A 19,373-nucleotide genomic window follows, 5' to 3' on the forward strand; every position below is an offset into this window, starting at 1 on the left:
TAAACCACCCAAGTCATTAATTTTGAGCTGTATTTTATGCAGACTTGACACGGGAAACAAATAAGCAAAGCATATAATCTGATTGCGCAGGGCAGTCAGAGAAGGCAACCTGAGGATCTCAGGGTGGGAGCGAACCTTGACATTTTCCAGAAAATGTCAAACCTTCCTAAGATTACTCTCAGGGTTGGTTTCCTAACTTCTTGTTTTCAATTTGATGTTTTTCATTTAGTCACACTGTTCAGAGCCCTTGACCCAGCATTTACTAAACTCAGTCTGGGTACCCGTAAAGAGTACCCCCCCACACACACACATAGGCCCAAGTTAAGCATACAGGGATGAAACTGAAAAATGGTGGCCCTTCCGCTTTCCACCAAGGTGACAAGGATTTAAAGATCTTATTTGCTGATTTAGTTTTATGGGTAGATGTATATGCATGAGTGTGTGTACTTGTACCATATGTATAAAAGTGCCCGGCGTGGCTGGAAGAGGGTTCTGATTTCCCTCAACTGGAGACATCGGTGGTTGCAAGCTGCCTGACATGGGTGTTGGGAGCTAAACCTGGGTCTTCAGCAAGATTGGCAAGTTCTCCTAGCCAGGGAGCATCTCTCCAGCCCTGGGTGAGCAGGACTTAAAACAGGGATGGTCACAGAGACTCGTGTAGGGAAAAGCAGTAAAGCTGAGTGTCATGGAGGAGAAAGATACGCAGAGTCAAAGGCGGTAGATGGTGTGGACTTGGGAAACAGACTTCTTCCCGCTCAACAAAAATCGAGAAGAAATGATGGTCTTCCTGAAATCCAAAACCAGGATTGAAGGACATGAGAAGTCAAAGGTTTAAGGCAGCAAAAAATAAATAAACAAAACTCCTGAGTCTAGAGGGAGTATATGGATGAGGAAGAAGATTTCCAAGAGGCTTAAAAGTGAGGATTATAAATACAGAGTAAGTACAGGCACTGGTGTGAGCAGGTGAAGTCGAGCAAACACATCTTATACATGGTAGCCCTGGTGTCAGTTCTGTGAATGACAAGCATACAACAAACAAGACTAAAGAACACAGCTGAGAACCAGGAAGGAATCCCAAGCTAGCAACATTTGCCCGCTAGGTGAAGAAGTTACTTCAGATCGCCCGACATAGTGAAGGGCCAGTGCCTGGACTGTTAACTCTCTGTTGAGTTACAGGGTACATATGCACCCTTCAGATCCCAGAAGTCTGCCTTGGAGAACCTGGAAACCACCTCGTCTGTGCAGGAAGGATGGACTCCTGTTTAAAGAGTGGACCCAGGTGACGTCAGGCCCAGGCCCAACATGGATCTCCACCTCCAGTCTCTGCCCTCACTCAATCCATGCACCTGGGGTTTCCCAGCTAGGAAGAGCCTTTGCCTGAGGCGGACAGGGCCCTTTGCACACACACGGCTCTGACATTGACTTCAGTGGCCATCTCTTGGTACCAAAGGAGATTGCTTGTTCAAGCTGCGTTCATGTCAGGGCACAATGGAGTACCATTGCTCAGAATGAGTGTGATGGGAAAACAGTATCTCCATGAGTGCACAGCATCCCTGTAGTCTGTGCTTCCCAAACAGAGAGGCTCCCTGGCAGCCAACAGGACTCGTTCTTCCTTTAAAAAGAAGAAAAAGTAGAACGTTTTGTTGACGTCTAACTGATATACAAATGACTGTCTGTGTCTGCTACCTCCAGAGCGGTGTCTTGGGAGGTATCTACCAGAGAAAAGAAGCCACCGAGATTAGGACTATCTATCAACTCTCTAGGACAGCCTCTCCTTGAACCTTCACAATGAATTCTACACAGGTAGAATTTATTCTCAAATAAAAGGCTGGTGTCATCAACAAGCCAGTGGGGGAGGGGCTTGAAGAGAAAATAAAGGAGCTGGGCTAGTCACTGCCAGTCATTAACCTGATTCTCTAATGAATATGGCATTAGGCAGTCATTAACGATCGTTTGTGTTTACGTTGAGCCGCTGATGTGGGATGAAGGTTGGTAAATGAAAGCAAATTTAGCCAGACAGTTCTGGACACTTAGAAAGCAATTAACTTGTTTGGCAGTAATTACACGCTGAAAGCTAAATCAAGTGCATTTAGGAAGGCACAAGAGTCGCCGCAGAAAGCCAGGGTGCTCTGCTCCAAAATACTATAATAATAATAATAATAACAAAATAATAATGATGATGATGATGATGACGATGATGACAGCAACAACAGCCGCCCATGTTTCTCTGAAGATGGAAGAGAAAAGGCAGAAGACTCGGGTTTGATGAGCAGCAGTGAGGTCATAGCCCATGTTAGAGGAGAGGCAGGCTACCAGAAATAAGGAGAGATCGGCCCATATAATTCTAATTTTTAAAATCTATGCTGTGACACGGTGTTGTGGAACCAGGTGTCACAGATGGCAGGATACAGGTTTTTTCTCCATTCACATCCATGCGCACATACATGAGACAGTCCCTGCATGATCCGTGAAAACCAAACCTGCTGGCAGGAGCCCCATGGCCACTCCACTGAAGTGACAGGTTTCTACCACTGACGGATTTTTATCTTCAGACGACACCCGAGTGTGACCTTTATTCAACGTAGTGTGTGGCTAAACATTCCAGTCATAAACACAGCCAACAACTGGTAAGAAGTGAATTGAGCACTCTGGTGGCCTTAAGAAAAGCCTTCGGGGAAAGATGGCTGAACCGGCTTAAAGCGAAGGAAGAAGCACGAAATTCCGAGCAAAATTTCTCATCAAAGTGTCCCTGCAGGGCTGCATACAGTGATGCTTTCAGACGGGAAGTCACTGATTTAGTGGAGAAATAGGAAGAGACGAGATGTGTGTGTGAGCGTGTGTGTGAGACTAAGAGTGTGAGTGTGTTACTGTGCGTGAGAGACTGCGTGAGTGTGTGTGAGAGTATATGAGTGTGTACATGTATGTGAAAGAGTGTGTGTGAATATGTGTGTGAGTATCTGTGTGAATGTGTGTGTGAGTATGTGTGTATGTGGTGTGTATATGATGTGTGTCTTTACGTGATGTGTATGTGTGGGGTGTGCGAGTATGTGTATGTGAGATGGTGCGTGAGTGTGTTATTGTGTGAGAGAGACACTGTGTGTGTGAGAGTATATGAGTGTGTACATGCCTGCGAAAGAGTGCGTGTGAATGTGTGTGAATATGTATGGTGTGTGTGGATGGTGTGGGGGGTGTGCGTAGTGTGTATGTGTGTGTGCATGTGGTGTGTGTGTATGGTGTGTGGTGTGTGTGGTGTGTGTGTATGTGGTGTATGTAGTGTGTGTGTATGTATGTAAGTGTGAATGTGTGTGGTGTGTGTATGTGGTATGTGTGTATGTAATGTGTATGTGTGGTATGTGTATGTGGTTTTTGTGAAGTGTGTATGTGGTGTATGTGGTGTGTATGGTGTGTGTGTATGTTGTGTGTGTGTGTATGTGTGAGTGTACGTGTGTTCTCTCCTAGGATATCAATAAGTCGATTAGGCCACAAGAGCAGATCTTGAGACGAGCCTGAGAGCTGGCGATGGGTTTTCAAGCTCGAGCCATGGTCTGGGTCGCCCTCCTTTAAGGATGGGAGGTGACAAATACCTCCTCAGACTCCACAGATAAAAGTTTGCATGCACTTGAGGGTCAGTAACCAAAAGAAAGTTCCTGGGAGGCTCCACAAAGGGCAGCTGACCTGTGGAAACATTTGCAAAGTGCTTGGGTGTCAACGGGGCTAAAAGCAAACACTTGCTTTGTCCCTGGGATGGGAACAGAAAGCAGAAACCAGGAGAAAGCTTTCTGAAATTCCTGCTTCGGCTATCGAACTGCGCCAGGTAAAAAGATGCATTTGCCACGGCGAGTGCTGTTTCTTTTAAGGGGAATCGTTTGGTTACCAGAGAAAATCTGTTTCTAGGCATAGCATCAAGATATTAAATTCAAAACTCATTAATTAACTCATTTAATTGAAGCCACTCCTATAGATCTAGATTATCTACTTAGGGTTGCTTCCTGACTTAACACCCCAGCAGTGCACCAATGCATCACCCCATTCTCTTCGCAGTCGTCCCAGGAGCTTCTCCTGAGTCTTCATAGACAAAGGCATCCGTGTCAGGAGACTCGGGGACCCTGCTATTGAAGCAGCTGTTACTGATGGACGTTCCTGACATTGTAATGTACGGTCAAGTCACCTGGGGCTCGCTGGCCAAAATGTGCAGGTGAGATCAGGGGGTCTACTGAGACCCCAAGATCCTGCTTTTGTACCAGTCTTCCTGATGATATGGCTCACATACAACATACTGCTGAGACTCAGATCCTTACAGTATTTATTGCCTTACAGAGGTGATAAGAGGCCAGGATTGGTGGAACATGCCTTATAATCCCAACCCTTTGGGGGCTGAGGCAGGAGGCTTACCAAGAATAATCGGTTCTGTATAGATAGCCTCTAAGAGGTCAGCCGGGTTAGAAAAACCCACTTCAAAACTAATAAATAAAATAAAGAGATTAAGACTGAAGCCTTGGAAATAGATTCTTCTCCAAGGAGAGTCCCAGAAAGTATAACGAGCAGCCACATCCACTAACAATGAAATGCAAAGACACAGTCTGGCCACCATGTAGTGGGCTTTCCAGCTGTCGTAGCTATACCCAGTGTGTTTCTGTCCACCTGGCTGGTTATTGGTTCGCACCGCAGTGTGTTCAGCACCAAAGGAGTAAAACAAAACGGGACATGACCTCTATGGTACTCCCCAGGATGCTCCAAGTCCAGCAGAACAAATGCCCTGACAGGATGAATGAAGTACCCGAGGTACTCCTTCGCCAGACAAGTAGAAACACGAAGAAGTATCAGGAGTCACTTCTTGAAGGCTATGTCCCTCGAGAGCAAAATGTCCTTGAGCCAAATTTGGAAGCAGAAGCAAAAATAAATTTAGTGGCAGAAAAGGAAGTAAAATGGTGATGTCAGACAGCAGGGACAGAGAAGTCTTGACGGGAGAACATCCCGACCACGTGCTGGTTGCTCAGAGTAACAAGGACAGCCCTGTCCCCGCAGCAGCTACCTTAGCCAAGGGTACTACTGGGTGTCTGCTAATTTTACCAAGATTTGTTTTGGAAATGGGAAATCTGAAGCCTAAAGAAGTCCACTACACCCCAAGGCAATCTCATGATTGAGCAGTTGGGATTCCAGCTTGAGCTGCCTCGTTGCAAGACCTCGTGACGCAAGATGGTGCCCTGGCATCTTGCGTAGGTATTTCAGAAGATCTAGACTGTGAAGTATGAGTCAGCCTGTGAGAAGAGACTGAGATTGCATTTCTGCACAAACATCCCACTCTGTTTTTTCCTTCCTTCATCTGGTACTCTGAATATTTGAATACACAGAGAGACAACTGACTCCAGTCACTTAGTGGTCTACTATCTTATCAGCAAACTTCCTGTCAACAACAAAGTTTTGGACCTTTTAAATACTCATAATTTTATTCCCAGTTATTCTTTAAAGTATCTTTACCTTCGAAAGAGCTCAACTTTGGAAAAAACAAGCAGAAACTGAGCCTAGGAAAGCACTGGCAAAGCCACAGCTGGCCCTGCAGAGTTCCAAATGAACTCTAAACACTATAAAGCACGGCACCCTCTCTTGGCAGATAGGACCCTCTGACAAGATTCGGCTTGGTAAGTAAATGCCACTGTGGAGAGCAAAACCTTCCAACCTCGCACAGCAGCTGACGGTCACTGACTTCACCTGTGGAGCGTGGTACAAGGGTGAGCATCAAAACTGCATTCCAGAGTGAGAGGGAAGCGGAAGCCGAGCTGTGTGCCGTCCACACTATTTTGAGGAGTCCCACTAGGAACGGAGAACAAGAGATAAGACGGAAGCCAGGCAGGGCAATGGGGTCAAGTGTTGACTTTATCTCTCTAAACAATTAGAGAGATCTAGGAAAGCTTAGAAACAGAGAAAGGGAGGGTGGAGGTAAGGAGGGAGGCTTAACACGTACAATAGTCAACTTTAAATCCAAAAGCGCCAGTTCCTGGGGCTAATCCTCTCTTCAAGGAAGACAAAATCATCTAGGTTAAAAGATTCCGAGTCTAAGAAGAAGTAAATCTGATTCCCTCTAGATAAACACACAGGCTCCAAGTTGAACAAAATCACTCACTTTTTGTGTGTGTCATAATTATAAATTCATTCCTCGATGGCTAATTGTCAGCCACTGATTCCAGAAGCTCAAGAAAAACAATAGAAACTCTACTTAAATGACATTTTTATAACTGTTTGATTGATTGATTGATTATTGTAGGCTACTCATGGTCAACTATGAAGAAGCAACAACTGGATATTCTTTATTAACATCTAAATAGTTCTGTTAAACATCCCTGATGCGCCTCGACAGATATCCCTTCCTCTGGGTACTGGAAAAATCCAAAAATTGGACTGATATGTTACGTGCAGTCAAACACCAGCAACTCCAGTATACATCAGTGATGATCCTTTTTTCAGTGTGGCTAGATAAAGCACGCTTACAAAAAAAGGGCTTACTTAGCCGGACACTGGGGGGCTGGGAGTTTTGTGGGTCACACATTCCGTCTCCTCATGAGGTTAACATTTCAGAAGAAGCATTGAATTTCCAGGAACCAGCCAGTCTCGTCAAAGGGAATCACAAATCCTTAACTAACATATGCTAACTTTTCTTTGAGGAACAAAAGAAGCATCTTTGTTTGCTAGTCACCAGCCAACACACCAGCCATCTCAAAGGCATCCTTTCACTAGCCATGTTAGCAGGGAAATTCAATTGTATTTAATTAAGTTCGCCCCCCTCCCCCACCTAAAAAAAACTGCACACAGAAGCATCAAAGAGGTTATCAGGGGTCAGATGCCTGTCATGACTTTCTGACCCTCCCAAAATGCAAAATAAAAGATTGTGATTTCCCCGCTGGCAAGATGGGTTTCTGTGTTTGTGTCTCTCCCTTTCTGCTTTAATTTAATAGCAATCAGCACAATATGGCCACTTTTCCCCTGGACAATAGCACAGGCAGAAGTTAGGCTTAGGGCGCCGCAAGGGGGAAGATGGCACACAAGAGAAGCTCACTGTGGCTTTCAAGGCTCAATGAGAACATCACTTCCATACCCACCACGCGCACACACAACACACACACATACACATCTATTTAACATTCATTGTGTTCAAAATGGACAGATGTGGGCCTCTGAAATCTCATATTCAGGAATGAATTTCAACGTTCAACTTCCCATCGACGCTTTTAAAGAAGGAAAAGTATGCACAAGTAAGATGTTTTCCTTTACCAGAAAGTAATCTTGGGATCTGGCCATGCGCTTAACTATTTATGGTTCCTCCTCTCTAAATTTCATAATTTCCACCTTGTACTGAGCACTTGTGACTATAACCAGAGCTCTAAACGGGTTTCATGGAAAACAAGCGCAAGTTAATTAAACCAAATGCTATTTAAGGTCTTCGGTGACTGATGGCAAGTGAGCCCTAGGCACAGCGCTTACTTCCTAAGATATTTCACGTGGAGAAAATTATATTGTGAAGTCACATAATAAAAATGACTCTACGGGTCTAGGGCCCAAAAGACATCTCCCAGACGCTGTAATTCGGCTGTTGTTTGACCCCCTCCATTTCCACCTCACTGGGCCCAATCTGTAGCTAGGACTTGCACAAAAACTCTAAACTTGCTGCTTCACGAGGCCATCTGTTCCCGAAGGATCGGTCTTCACAAGCAAACATCGGCAAGAGAACTAAAACGATTCAGTGTTGAGGTCAAGGGTCTCAAATTTTGACTCTCGCTTGGAAGCCAGTTTGGGAACTCAAGGAATTCGCTCAAGCACCCTGTTCCCGTGAAGAGGAAGGTAAGTGTGCGCTCTGACTGAAGAGCTCTGGCTTTGCGAAACTGACTTCCCAGTGCAGGTCAGGCAGGTGAGTCCTCTTTGACTTGAACGTCTGCTCTAGTCAACAAGCAACCCCTGCCCGGAAATCCTCAGGCTGCCTGACATGGTTTCCATTGCCCCGAGCAAGCTCCAGAGTGGATGGGGAGTGACAGAACATGGACCCTTTTTTGTAGCAGATGCTTTGAAGAGAGTTACGAGAGGGACCCTGGTTCCAGCGTGAAGAACAGGGATTGCGGAGTGGATAGGAACAGGAGACGCCTTAGAGAACAGGTCTCATCTAGGGCTGAATTCAGCTGGCCTCTGCCCTTCCTGATGAGTAAGTAGATGCAAAGAAAACAACTGTCCATTTATGCACCTTCATCCCCTTGGAAGCCAAATAAGAAGGAGGAATTAGCGGGGTCAATAGTTACTGGGCTCATTTCAACCACCCGGTAGAACTGTGGTCTCAAGGTATGGAAGAAAACTCACGACTAGATGAACTGACAGACCCAAGAATACTCAGCTATTAAAGGGGGATTTGAACCAAGATCTGCACCCAAACTACTTCCAAGTCCAGTCCAATAACTTTGACTGTGGAATTTAATCACCTTTGAGAAAAACCATGAAGACCATGTTTGAGTTGTTTTCCTTCTCCCGGCCATATGGAGGCACACAGCACATCTACAGATTTGCCATCTTTATCTAGTTTATATAGTCAGCTCACTTGCCACATATCTAAAATAACCATCTATGTCTTTTATTGATAATATTATACTAATAGGGATATATTTAATGCTTTTTAAAATATTTTCGTTATTTGTGTGTGCATGTGTATCAGTGAGTATGTTCCGTGTGAGAGTATGCCCACATACCCAGAGGGCAGAGGCATCAATCACCCTGGAGCTAGAGTTCTAGGCGGTTGCGAACTGCTTGACATGCGTGCTGAGAAGCAAACTTGCATCCTGTGCAAAAGTGGCATGTACCTTTAACCACCAGGACTTTGTTCAGGTCCCTGTTCAATCTTCTTAATATGCAAAACCTTAAAGATAAGCAATAAACAAAGGGACTTATTAGCCTTTTATTATGCTAAACTGTAGCAATTTATTCTTCCCACAACAGTCCCCTTTGCTCCATCTGATTCCATTAAATACTGAAAAAGGCAAAGTTATAATAACCAAAAGTAAAAATTGACATGGACAATCATTGCCAAAGTCTGAGTGTTCCTGTCCTTAAATCCGTGCACTGAAATTCGTAATACTAAAGTGTTGGTATCAAAAGTTGGGGCCTTTAGAAGATGATTTGACCTCACCAGTATGGATTAAGACCTCATGGAAAGTCCTAAGGGGAAATGTTTGCTCCTTCCATCGCTGAAGGACACAGCAACAAAGTGTCGTGTTCAGGGATCACTGAGTCATCTAGTGCTGTGACCTTGAACTTCAAAATATTCAGGACTATGAGCAATGTATTTCTATTGTTTATACATTACCCAGTCCAATAATTTTATTATAGCAGCCTAAACAGACTATGACAAGTAGAGAGAGAGACAGAGACAGAGAGAGAAACAGAGAGACACTTAGGAACACAACAAGGCCATTCCGTATCCCACCCTAAATACAATTCATAAAAATAACTTGATATAGTCCCTGCTGTTCACTGCCTGGGAGGCCAGAGCGACGAGCGCTAATTACTGTACTGAGTTCGTTGAGCATAATTAAGCGGACTACTCCTACACTCAGGTGTGTGTCACAGCTGGACTTGTTACCAAGGCAACAGAATACCATCTGACACCCACAGATAAAGCATGTGTTCTAGGCTTCTTTCTGCAGACTAACATTTTAACAGAATCCAAATTTTTAACCTTCGAGTGAGCATAAATAAAGTCTTATCATTCAGAATCCAAGCGAGAAACACACTGAACACCAAGGCTACTCCATTTCGCTCACTTGAATGCTAAGTGTATTTTAGAACACCCAAACAATAATAACCAAATAATGGTTCTGTGATGCAAATATAGGCACGTGTTTGCCTGATAAACTGTAATAACTTTTCAGAGAGGCAGATCCCTCTACCAAAGAGAACTTTAAAGAAGGACATAGCTCAATTGGTAGAAGTTTTTCTAATATATAGGATAAGTATGCAAGAAGCCTGGGTTAGACCCAGCAATGTAGATACGACAGGAGGAAGAGGGCAGCCTATAGTCCCAGCACTTGGAGTTGGAGACAAGAGAGTCAGAAATTCACGAGCATCATCCTTGGCTAGTCTGTGAGTTCAAAACCGGCCCAGACTACATGAGACCACATCTCAAAGTGTATGTTTGGGGCTAGGGAAGACTTGGCTTTCCTTGACACAGGATGGAGATGCTGTTGGTGGTAAAAACAGACTAAACTCATGAGTCTAATACACTACGTTCTTCTCTTCCTCCTCTGTCAGCCCCATGACCTTTAGGAGAGAATAACGAAAACAGCCATTTATAAAATCCCCAAGCTGCGCCGAGCATTTTACACGTTAACACGTTCGATCACAGTCATTGGAGTAGGTGTCAGATAACAAACATGGTAAACAAAACTCTCATAGTGGCATGAGTATGTGTAAATATGATCGTTAATATGATCGTTAACAGTGTATTTCAGCAATAAACTATTTGAACAGTAGGAGGGAAGTGCAATCTTGCCCAAAGATTAAACCCAAATAGATAAATACTAGTGAGACATAACAAGGGTCAATCAATGGTGGCTATAAAATATAATAGAGTTAAATAATTCTTGCATGATCCTGACTCTACAGCAGCATGACAAATCTGCATGTGTTCAGTCTCCCCAAGAGAGAACATAGTGAGGAACTAGAAGAGCCCAGGGCACCGTGATGCTGTTGTCATGGCAATAGGCATTCTACATGGGTGAAAGAATTAAACAGCTCAGTAAGACTCTTAGATAGAACACAGACGTCATGCAGATCAAAAGTGGGAGGGGCGAAAAGGACTATGTAAGGGGAAATAATTCGTTCACACTTTAAGATGAAGTATTCATGTTTGGGAAAATATGTGCCCTCGTTTTTTTTTTAATGGATTCTTGCCCAATCTTTGAAATTAGTACCCTGTGGCATAACTAAACCTTCAGACAGCCTCACCTATTCCATAAATATGGCCTGAAAGAGAAAGAGCCACCAGAGAGCCTATTTCACCAATAACTCCAATTCTAGATCATCCAGGAGTGTACGGTGTGGGGATAACCAAAGGTCTCATCTGCTTTCCTAGGAAAGCAAGAAGTCCTCCATCTAGCCAAAGCTGGTAGGAGGCGAGGCTACGGGTGATGTCACCATTGTAGCCCTTAAAGGTGACACTCACTCCTCACACTGCACTTGTATAAGTCATCCTAGCCCCTGACTCATTGTAGGCATACAGTAGATTTAGCTCTTGGCTTTGCGTTTCCATTTTCCAGATGACCTTCTGCAAAATATCACGGAAGGCTTGTGACTCAAGCTTTACGGTAACATATGCTTTCGGAGTTTAATGTGGTTTTGAACAGGATTAAATGTGCCAAAAAAAAAAAAAAACAGACCACAAGATATTCATAATGAGGGACAGAACACAATAGTCACCTTAAGTGAAGAGCAATTATATAACAAGAATTTGCAAATTGCTTGATGGCGTTTTCTTGTGGAGACAGGCACAGCTGCCACGCTGATCAAGTGCCAAATTGTATTCTTTTCTCCCCGTTTCCAAGAAGAGAAATCCCCTCTGCCTGGTGTGCAGGCTTCCTGGTTTTTCTTGATTCTCCTCTGATGCACTCACACATCTTAACAGGTGATTTCTGGCTCAGCTTGACTTGACCTTCGTACAGCTGAGTGTGCAAGGTTTACAAGTGTTCAAGGTGTACGAGTGTGTGCTGGACATCAATTGAATGCCTGTTTTGTTGTATTCAGTAAGGAGCATCTACGTGTCTAAAGCGTAATTCAGAATTTTAGAGAAAAGCAACGTGGGTGTTAAAAAGTATTTCTGACTCCAATGTATTTTCAGTTGGCCTGTTGAGCCAATAAAACATTCAGAATATATCAGACTCTTCCATCAGCCAAAAGGTTTAGTGCAGTAGGGAACTGGGGAGGAATGAGCAGCCTGTAACATAGGCGGAGCTTAACATATAACAGACATCTTTTTCCTGGAAGGTGGAGATCTAGAAACAGACCAGATTGCAACACTACAGAGAAGTTCAGATGGGTAATTTTCAATGGTACTATGCAGGAATGATAGTTTGATGGATCTAAGACACTTTTGAAACTGAAGAAGGCATGCCACGTCTCTACTGCACCCTAACCACAAAACAGGAGTGAATTCACTCCACTCATTCACTCGCTGTGTCTGCTACTAGGTAACGGTTAACTTGGAGTTTGCTTTGTACCAGCCAGGACAGGTAGGTAGCCCTGACCTAACCACTCTACCTCCTACCCACTCTGTGAAAAGGATCTTCTGTTCCCTAGACTGCATTATTGTAATGAATTTGAAGTTGATGGCCTTAAGGGTGGAACTAAAACTCTTGACCTCTGCTTTAATCTATACCCTGAGCACTGTGCCTTACAGCAAGCTGTCTCGCTGAGTTAAATACATATTTGCATATGTTACATTAACGATATCATGTATGAGGACAACAGATTTGTTTTAGGCTTCAGTTATTTTTGCTAAGAAAGGCAGCCTCTCCTCCCCCCACTCTTAAACTTGGACACACCTGTATCTCCCCCTCCTCACCCTACCTCCCAAGACTTCCCATGTCTCTACACAAAAGGACCAGTTTGAGAACAACCTGAATATATAAATTAATCTCTCCAACATTTAGAAGAAAGTCAACATTGGATATGAACTAAAAACAAAAGCATTATAAATGCAGCCTTCTTTTTTCTGCCCCTGAAATATGAATACGCCTGAGTGGTTGTGATTGGAAAGCCCCCTAGCTTCACTATGGCAACAGTCTGAGTGTTGGAAGTGACCTAGATCTGAAGAACAGGCTTATAACAACCTCTGCGTCTCTTGTCTCCTCAGTCCTCCTCATTCCATCTTCAAAACAGACCTGCACTGGCTTTCTAAAGGACAACTGAGTCTCACATTGCTTGCCCTGCTCAGAACTCACAAAGGCCCTCTCAAGTCCTCTCGTGGCATGAAAGTGTACAAACCACCCTCTCGACCCGGGTCAACATTCTCCCCTCAATGTACTCTCACCAACCTCACGAGTCCCTCTGTCCCTCTGACTCCGCACGCTTCCCCAGTGGGCAAAGTTTCCTTCAGCTCCCACCTCTCTTCACCTGCATCTGTCTCCTAACCATAATGATCCATATTTACATTGACAGAGAAGCCAATGTGTCAGTCCATACCTTTAATTTAACTCTCAGGAGGCTGAGACAAGAATATCGCAATATCAAAACCAGCCTGGGCAAGGTAGTGAGACCCTGTTTCCAAAGCGAAAACTGAGAGCAACAGCAACAACAAAAAGAAGTTGGGAGAGATGGCTTAACAATTAAGAGCACTGATTTGCCAGAGAACTCAGGTTCAGTTCCCAGCATGCATATGGCAGCTCACAACTGTAGACAGAAGTTTCTGTCCCACCCAGTTCCACAGCCATTCAGTCCCAAATAAACACACAGACGCTTATATTACCTGCTTGGCCTATTGCTCAGGCTTATTACTAACTAGCTCTTAAGACTTAAATCACTCATTTTTCTTTCCTATGTTTAGCAACGTGGCTTGGTACCTTTTCTCAATAAGACATTCTCATCTTGCTTCCTCTGTGTCTTGCTGGTGACTGACTCTGCCTTTCTTCTTTCCAGAATTCTCTTAGTCTGGTTGCCCCATCTATACTTCCTGCATTGCTATGGACACTCAGCATTTTACTAAAACAATATGAGTGACAAATCTTTCCAGTGTACAATGACTGCACATGACCACAGCATATGACCTTCCCATAATTCCAGTTCCAGGGGAGCTGATACCCTCTTCTGGGCCTCTGCAGGCAGCAGACATGCATGCAGGGCATAGACATACAAAGAGACAAACTAGTAATACATATAAAATAAATCTATTGTTTAAAAAAAGAACAAAGAACAAAATAAATCAAGCTTTGAGAACTTTGAGAAGACAGCAACACTCGTCTGTTTTTAGAATCCTCTCAACAAGGGAAAAAACTCTGTACTGGATAGAACTTACATAAGACATATTGCATAAAGAGATTGGGGGATTGATGGGTTATTGGGCAAAAGGATAACAAGCAAATCAATAAATGGTTGGATAATTGAGTGATTAGATAGTTGGATCAAGGAATGAGTGGTATCATTGCCTAAGTTTCAAGTGACAGATGCTACATTGCATACAGGACATTGAAAACAATTCTGAAGAGCATCAATTAGCCCTGTAATTCGGTACTAACCCAGCCTTGCTCGCAAAGACATTTTGAAGCTGACTTTGCTCATCTGTCTGTCTTACAACCACAGCTATGTATGTGGTCACACAGAAACTGCATTTTAATTAATGCCAACCCAGATCGAATTCCTAGGAACTGTATTAACTATATCCTCCTCTGAATGGCTAAGGAAACAGTTTTTCTTAGTAGCTATTTTTAAATACGGTAATCTTTCTATATTAATCTTTATTACAGTAATCTTTATAACTATGGAAAACACAGGTTTATGACCATCAGTTCCTAAGCATCCGTCTCCACTGTCCAAAGCCAGGCCACGAAATCCAGACCCCAGCAAGCTCAAGCCTTTTATTCCTAGGTGCACACAGCCTACTGTCGTCTGCCGCTAAACACAGTGACGATTTGTTCTCTGGCAATCAGCTGATCCCAAGAAGCCACTTTGGAACAGAGGCGGGATGACTCACAACCATGCATTTTCTACAGTAAGCACTAGTGTATATAACATCAGCTAAGAATGGGCTGGAAACAATGTTTTCAAAGTGGCTAGAACAACGTGGCCATATGGATGCAGGAAGTCACTCTAGACCACCCCTAGATGAAGCAATGCAGACCATAACTACTGAGAGAGGAGAACCAATTAAAAAAAAACCAAACCCAACACATATAAATGCTATTTAGCATAATTTTATATAATTTGTTGTAAGCGGAGACTATGCATTCATTTCCTGGCCACTCAGACCCAAATAACCACACAAAAAACTATATTAATCACAGCACTGTTTGGCCAACGGCTCAGGCATATTGGGTTTGGTTTTTTTTTCCATCACTGTGATCAAATACTTGACAAGATGTAACTTAGAGGAGAATTTATTGGGGTCCACAGTTGGAGAGAGTGTCACTCCATCACAGTTGAGAAAGAGTGGGTCACAAGCCACTCCTGGGCACAGTAGTGGCCGAGACTGGTTAAAATACGTGGCTATGTGTGCGGTCAGGAAGCACAGGGGACATAAGAGGCTGGAAGCAGGACCAGCTAGAAACCCTAAGAATTACAAACCAGCAGACTGCTCCTCCACCCCACTACCTACCTTCCGCAAACTGTAGAAATAATACCACCAGCTCAGCACAAGCGATCACTTCACAGGCAAACCGCAAATACATACATATATATATATATATATATATATATATATATATATATACATGTATGTGTGTGCTGTGTAAAATGGATAGTGTTTTTACACACCAAAGAAGCGTGAGACAGCTAAGCTGGCCTTCATGCACAAGCACGGTCCTTCCAGCCATGAACGTTCACTTTTCCACATGCATTTGAAACTATTCTCCTGCTTTTACAGATTTCTAATTACATCTTAAGCAGCTTGGTTCTATACTTGCTTGTACTATTCCCCTAGCTAAACCGTTAGTACAGACAAAAAGCAGCCACCGTGTTAGAGGACTCCTTTCCTCCTGAGGCTTGAAGATCATGTGCACAGCCCCTTCAGGTCACTGAAGCCAGCATCTTTGCTACATTACACACAAATGATAACTTCCAGCTTGGGCATCTTGCACTCTGTTCTTTGTTGCTCATCAATGTCTGCTTCAACCTCTGTCTCACCTGCTGTAGCATCACAGGGGAGTGGAACCCACAGGGGCTGACGCAAAGTCAGAAACAGAGAGAGAGAGAACTAGCAATCCTAACAGTGAATTAAGGGGGCTTTCAAAAGACAAACAAGATTAAGTAAGCATAAGTTAAAAATACTTTAGAAAACAAAGTTGACTCTATCGATACGATAGAAGCAATCAGAAGCAGCAAAGAGCCAAGCAAAATTTGAAAAACTTGGGGAAATACTGTACCTTGTTTCAACACGCTCCCAAAGCCTACTACACAACTCAGGGGCAAGCAAGAGCTACACACACGCTTCTGCAGGACACAGATTAACGGCTAAAACTGTCAGACAGCCACTTTCCAGGAGGAATGACTAATCAAGATATATTTCGGTCCCGATGTCCTGTCCTGTGTGTCTGGTACACATTCGTTTCAAAAAGAAAAAAAAAAAGGAGGAGGTGGTGGTGGTGGTTAGAGATGATGTTTTATTAAAGTATATTCATTGAAACCAGAAGGGCACATTTATGTATAATGAAGTTTTCGAACTTGATTAGATTTGGTACTGAATTATTAAATAACTTTTTAAATAAAGGGAGGAAAAGAGAGGTGTCACGCTGAAGGCCAGCAACGGAATAAACCTGGTAGAAGCTCGACTTTTGAACAATCCCTTGTTCTATTCAAATTCACTGAAATAAATTTGGGTCCTGCAAAGGTCATGACTCGAAGGCAGGAAAACCCCAAACTGATTTAAAGAGACTAACCCAGAAGGCTTGCAGTCCCTTTTAGAAGTTGACTTCTGAGTTGGGAGAGAACTGGCCAACCATTCTCCGACTGAGCCACGTGCTAACGTAACGGCCAATTATTGTCACGATATCCCAGCTCATTCTTGTTCACAAGGTAACAACTCAGGGCTATGAGTTTAGAAAATAAAATGATGGACTGGACACATGCCGCCGAGGGAAAGCGTGGGTAGGATTTGGGGCTTTTTGCTAGATGGGGTCTGTTTCATTAGTGGGTCTGCGTCCCCCGCTGGGCTCTTATTTCTAAGTCTTTTGTTTGGGATTTTCCTTTTAAAATGATACCTCCGTGCAGACATCCACATGCGTGTAAGAGAACACTTGCACATGTCTGAGGAACCTGTAGCACGGTCCTGGAAAGCACAGAAATCTTTTACAAAAGAAAGAAAAAAAAAATGAAAGGGAAGAAAATGGAATATTTTCGACTTCCCTGGCAGGTGGGTTTCTGGTGGTTGAAAACCCTGCTCCCTAAAGAAATAATCCCGAAACGGTAGCAAGAGAAAAGACACTCAGGTTCTGATAATCCTGGCAAAACTAAATTGCAGACCTGGGAACATTAAAAAAAAAAAAAAAATGACACAACACCCTTCAAAAGAAAAATAAAACAATGGGCCCAAAATAGGCCCCATTATGTGGGTCACTGCATACTGTGTGTTTCCCTGTAGCATTTTATCCTGGTTACTGTTGCCAGGGGACACCTGATGCTCTCATTATAAATGTTTTGTTTGTCTTTCACATCTACATTCGAGCCAGTTTTTTTTTTCTTTCCCCCTCTTTCGATGTTCCCAGAACTGTAACAGAAATAAAAAAATAAGGAATGGACCCCATTATTACACAAATACCTACAAAGCAGAGGGAGTGACCCCTGGGGCTCACCGTGTTGTCCCTGGAAGCATTGATGCCCTCACCCCCAGGGCCTCCCGCCTTTTGTCCCAGGGTCAAAGCCAGGACCTCGGCTGAGTACCCTCTGTGGAGAATTAACAAGTTGACAATTTGGGCTCCCCCCCCCCCCAGCCCCTGGCCCGGCCTGCTTGAATGTTATAAATAGAGACATCTGGATAGAGCCCTTTCACCGCAGTAATTGAAAACGAACACGGATCAAGTTCTGGCCTGTTGTATTCATAAATCTTGAGGCTTAATTACATTAAAGGGAAATCTAGGGCCCAGCACTGTGGAAACTGCAGATTCTATCGGCCGCTTGAATCATGAATCTTTAAGATAAGTGTTTTTTTTTTTCTTTCCCCATCCCAACCTCCCCCCACCCCAACCAACGCTTTAGTAAGAGTTGAATGGGAAATTTTCAAACCAGCCATCTAGTATTACTGTGCCAGGAAACTTCTGAGAAGATTCTGGCCTCCTCTGTTTGATCGTAAGCTTCCACTGCGTGCTGCCGGGTGACGTGGGCGGCCCCCGTGTAGATCTGTGTTCCGGGACTTCAAACTAGACATATTTTTGTGAGTAACAACAACATACTTGACAGATATTCCAAACATGTCCTTCCCCGCCGTGGAACACAGAAAGTGTGCATCTATTTAAAATTTAATGAGTTTCATAGAAAAAAAAAAAAAAAACCCGATCTGTGATAACTAAAAATTCCAAGTGAACGCAAAACCCTCAGTGCCTTCTTTAATAACAAGTGAGAATTACACCCCGGAGAGACAGAGAGACAGCAGACATTATAAATAACCCAGGGCGAAATTTCTTTGTCTTTCAATGTAAAAAAAAAAATAGTATTCTATTTTCTTTCCTGAAGCTGGATTTCAAAGTAAGTGTGTATAGCACTAGGAGTTTGTTATGTTTCTATCATCACCTTAATTCTGTGTGTGCAGTGACACTCGGACCACTCTGACAGGTGAGAGAAGACGAGCCTGGCCCCTCACGCAGAAACACATTCACGCCAGTCGCCATTAGAGCCCCACCTTCCACAAAGGACCTCCCCGTGTTTCTCCTACATCATGAACACATAAAGGGCTGTGCAGGGGACCTGATGAAAATCCTACATGCCAGGTTAGATCCGTGGGCTTGGGAGTAATAGCTCTAAGTTCCTCCTAAAGGCCTTCTGCCCTTCTGCCTTTATGTCTGCACACACACACACACACACACACACACACACACACACACACACTGAGAATTACCCCACATGAGAACATGCCTAAGGTTGGGAAGAGGCAGCAACCTAGTGAATCTTTATCACGAATTTCATCACTCAGATGTGTTGATAGGGAATCCACCTAACGCCAACAGTGTGCTCACAAGAAGGGAAATGTTTCTGCCTTCTGAACTGGGAAAGGATGGCCCAGGGGAATCAAAAGACCAATATCACAGGACAAGGAGCGAGGGAGAAGAATTTAAAAAAAAAAATCTGTAGCCCATGTTGTTTTCACCAAGTTGCATTGGCGGGAAACCATTTGCAAAGACCATTTATAAAACACAAATGTCTTGGGCAGAAAAAATATTATGGTGAGACCATGAACTCTGGATTCAAACCCTGCACCCTGCTCTAGTTTGTTAAGACAGCTCAGATCATTTGCCTCCCAAGTTCCTCGTACTTCAAACAGGAAATGGGAATAATAGCAACAACAAGGTCAATGCTCAGACTCCTTCAGGAGGCGCGGTAACAAACACACACATTGCTCAACATGATCAACCAAAAGTACCCGAGGATTAATAGTTGCACTCTCTCACACAGGCTTTTGATCATTTTCTATGATTTGACTTTCTGCC

The 19,373-nt window shown here is 43.6% G+C and overlaps 1 protein-coding gene across 1 annotated transcript in view; it reads right to left on the minus strand.

Annotated features, from left to right (window-relative positions):
- Positions 1 to 18,557, minus strand: part of CUNH12orf42 (chromosome unknown C12orf42 homolog) — a 75,190-nt gene extending 56,633 nt beyond the window's left edge. The window contains exons 1-2 of the mRNA XM_050145533.1: positions 18,460 to 18,557; positions 17,526 to 17,616 (exon numbers count right to left, since the gene is read on the minus strand). Coding sequence (XP_050001490.1) covers positions 17,526 to 17,616; positions 18,460 to 18,557 — 189 coding nt within the window. The remainder of the gene's footprint in view (positions 1 to 17,525; positions 17,617 to 18,459) is intronic.
- Between the last annotated feature and the right edge of the window lie 816 nt (positions 18,558 to 19,373).

The sequence above is a fragment of the Alexandromys fortis genome, unplaced genomic scaffold (assembly GCF_014885135.2).
Source record: "Alexandromys fortis isolate MF-2015 unplaced genomic scaffold, M_Fortis_MF-2015_v1.1 scaffold_50, whole genome shotgun sequence".
Classification (NCBI taxonomy): domain Eukaryota; kingdom Metazoa; phylum Chordata; class Mammalia; order Rodentia; family Cricetidae; genus Alexandromys; species Alexandromys fortis.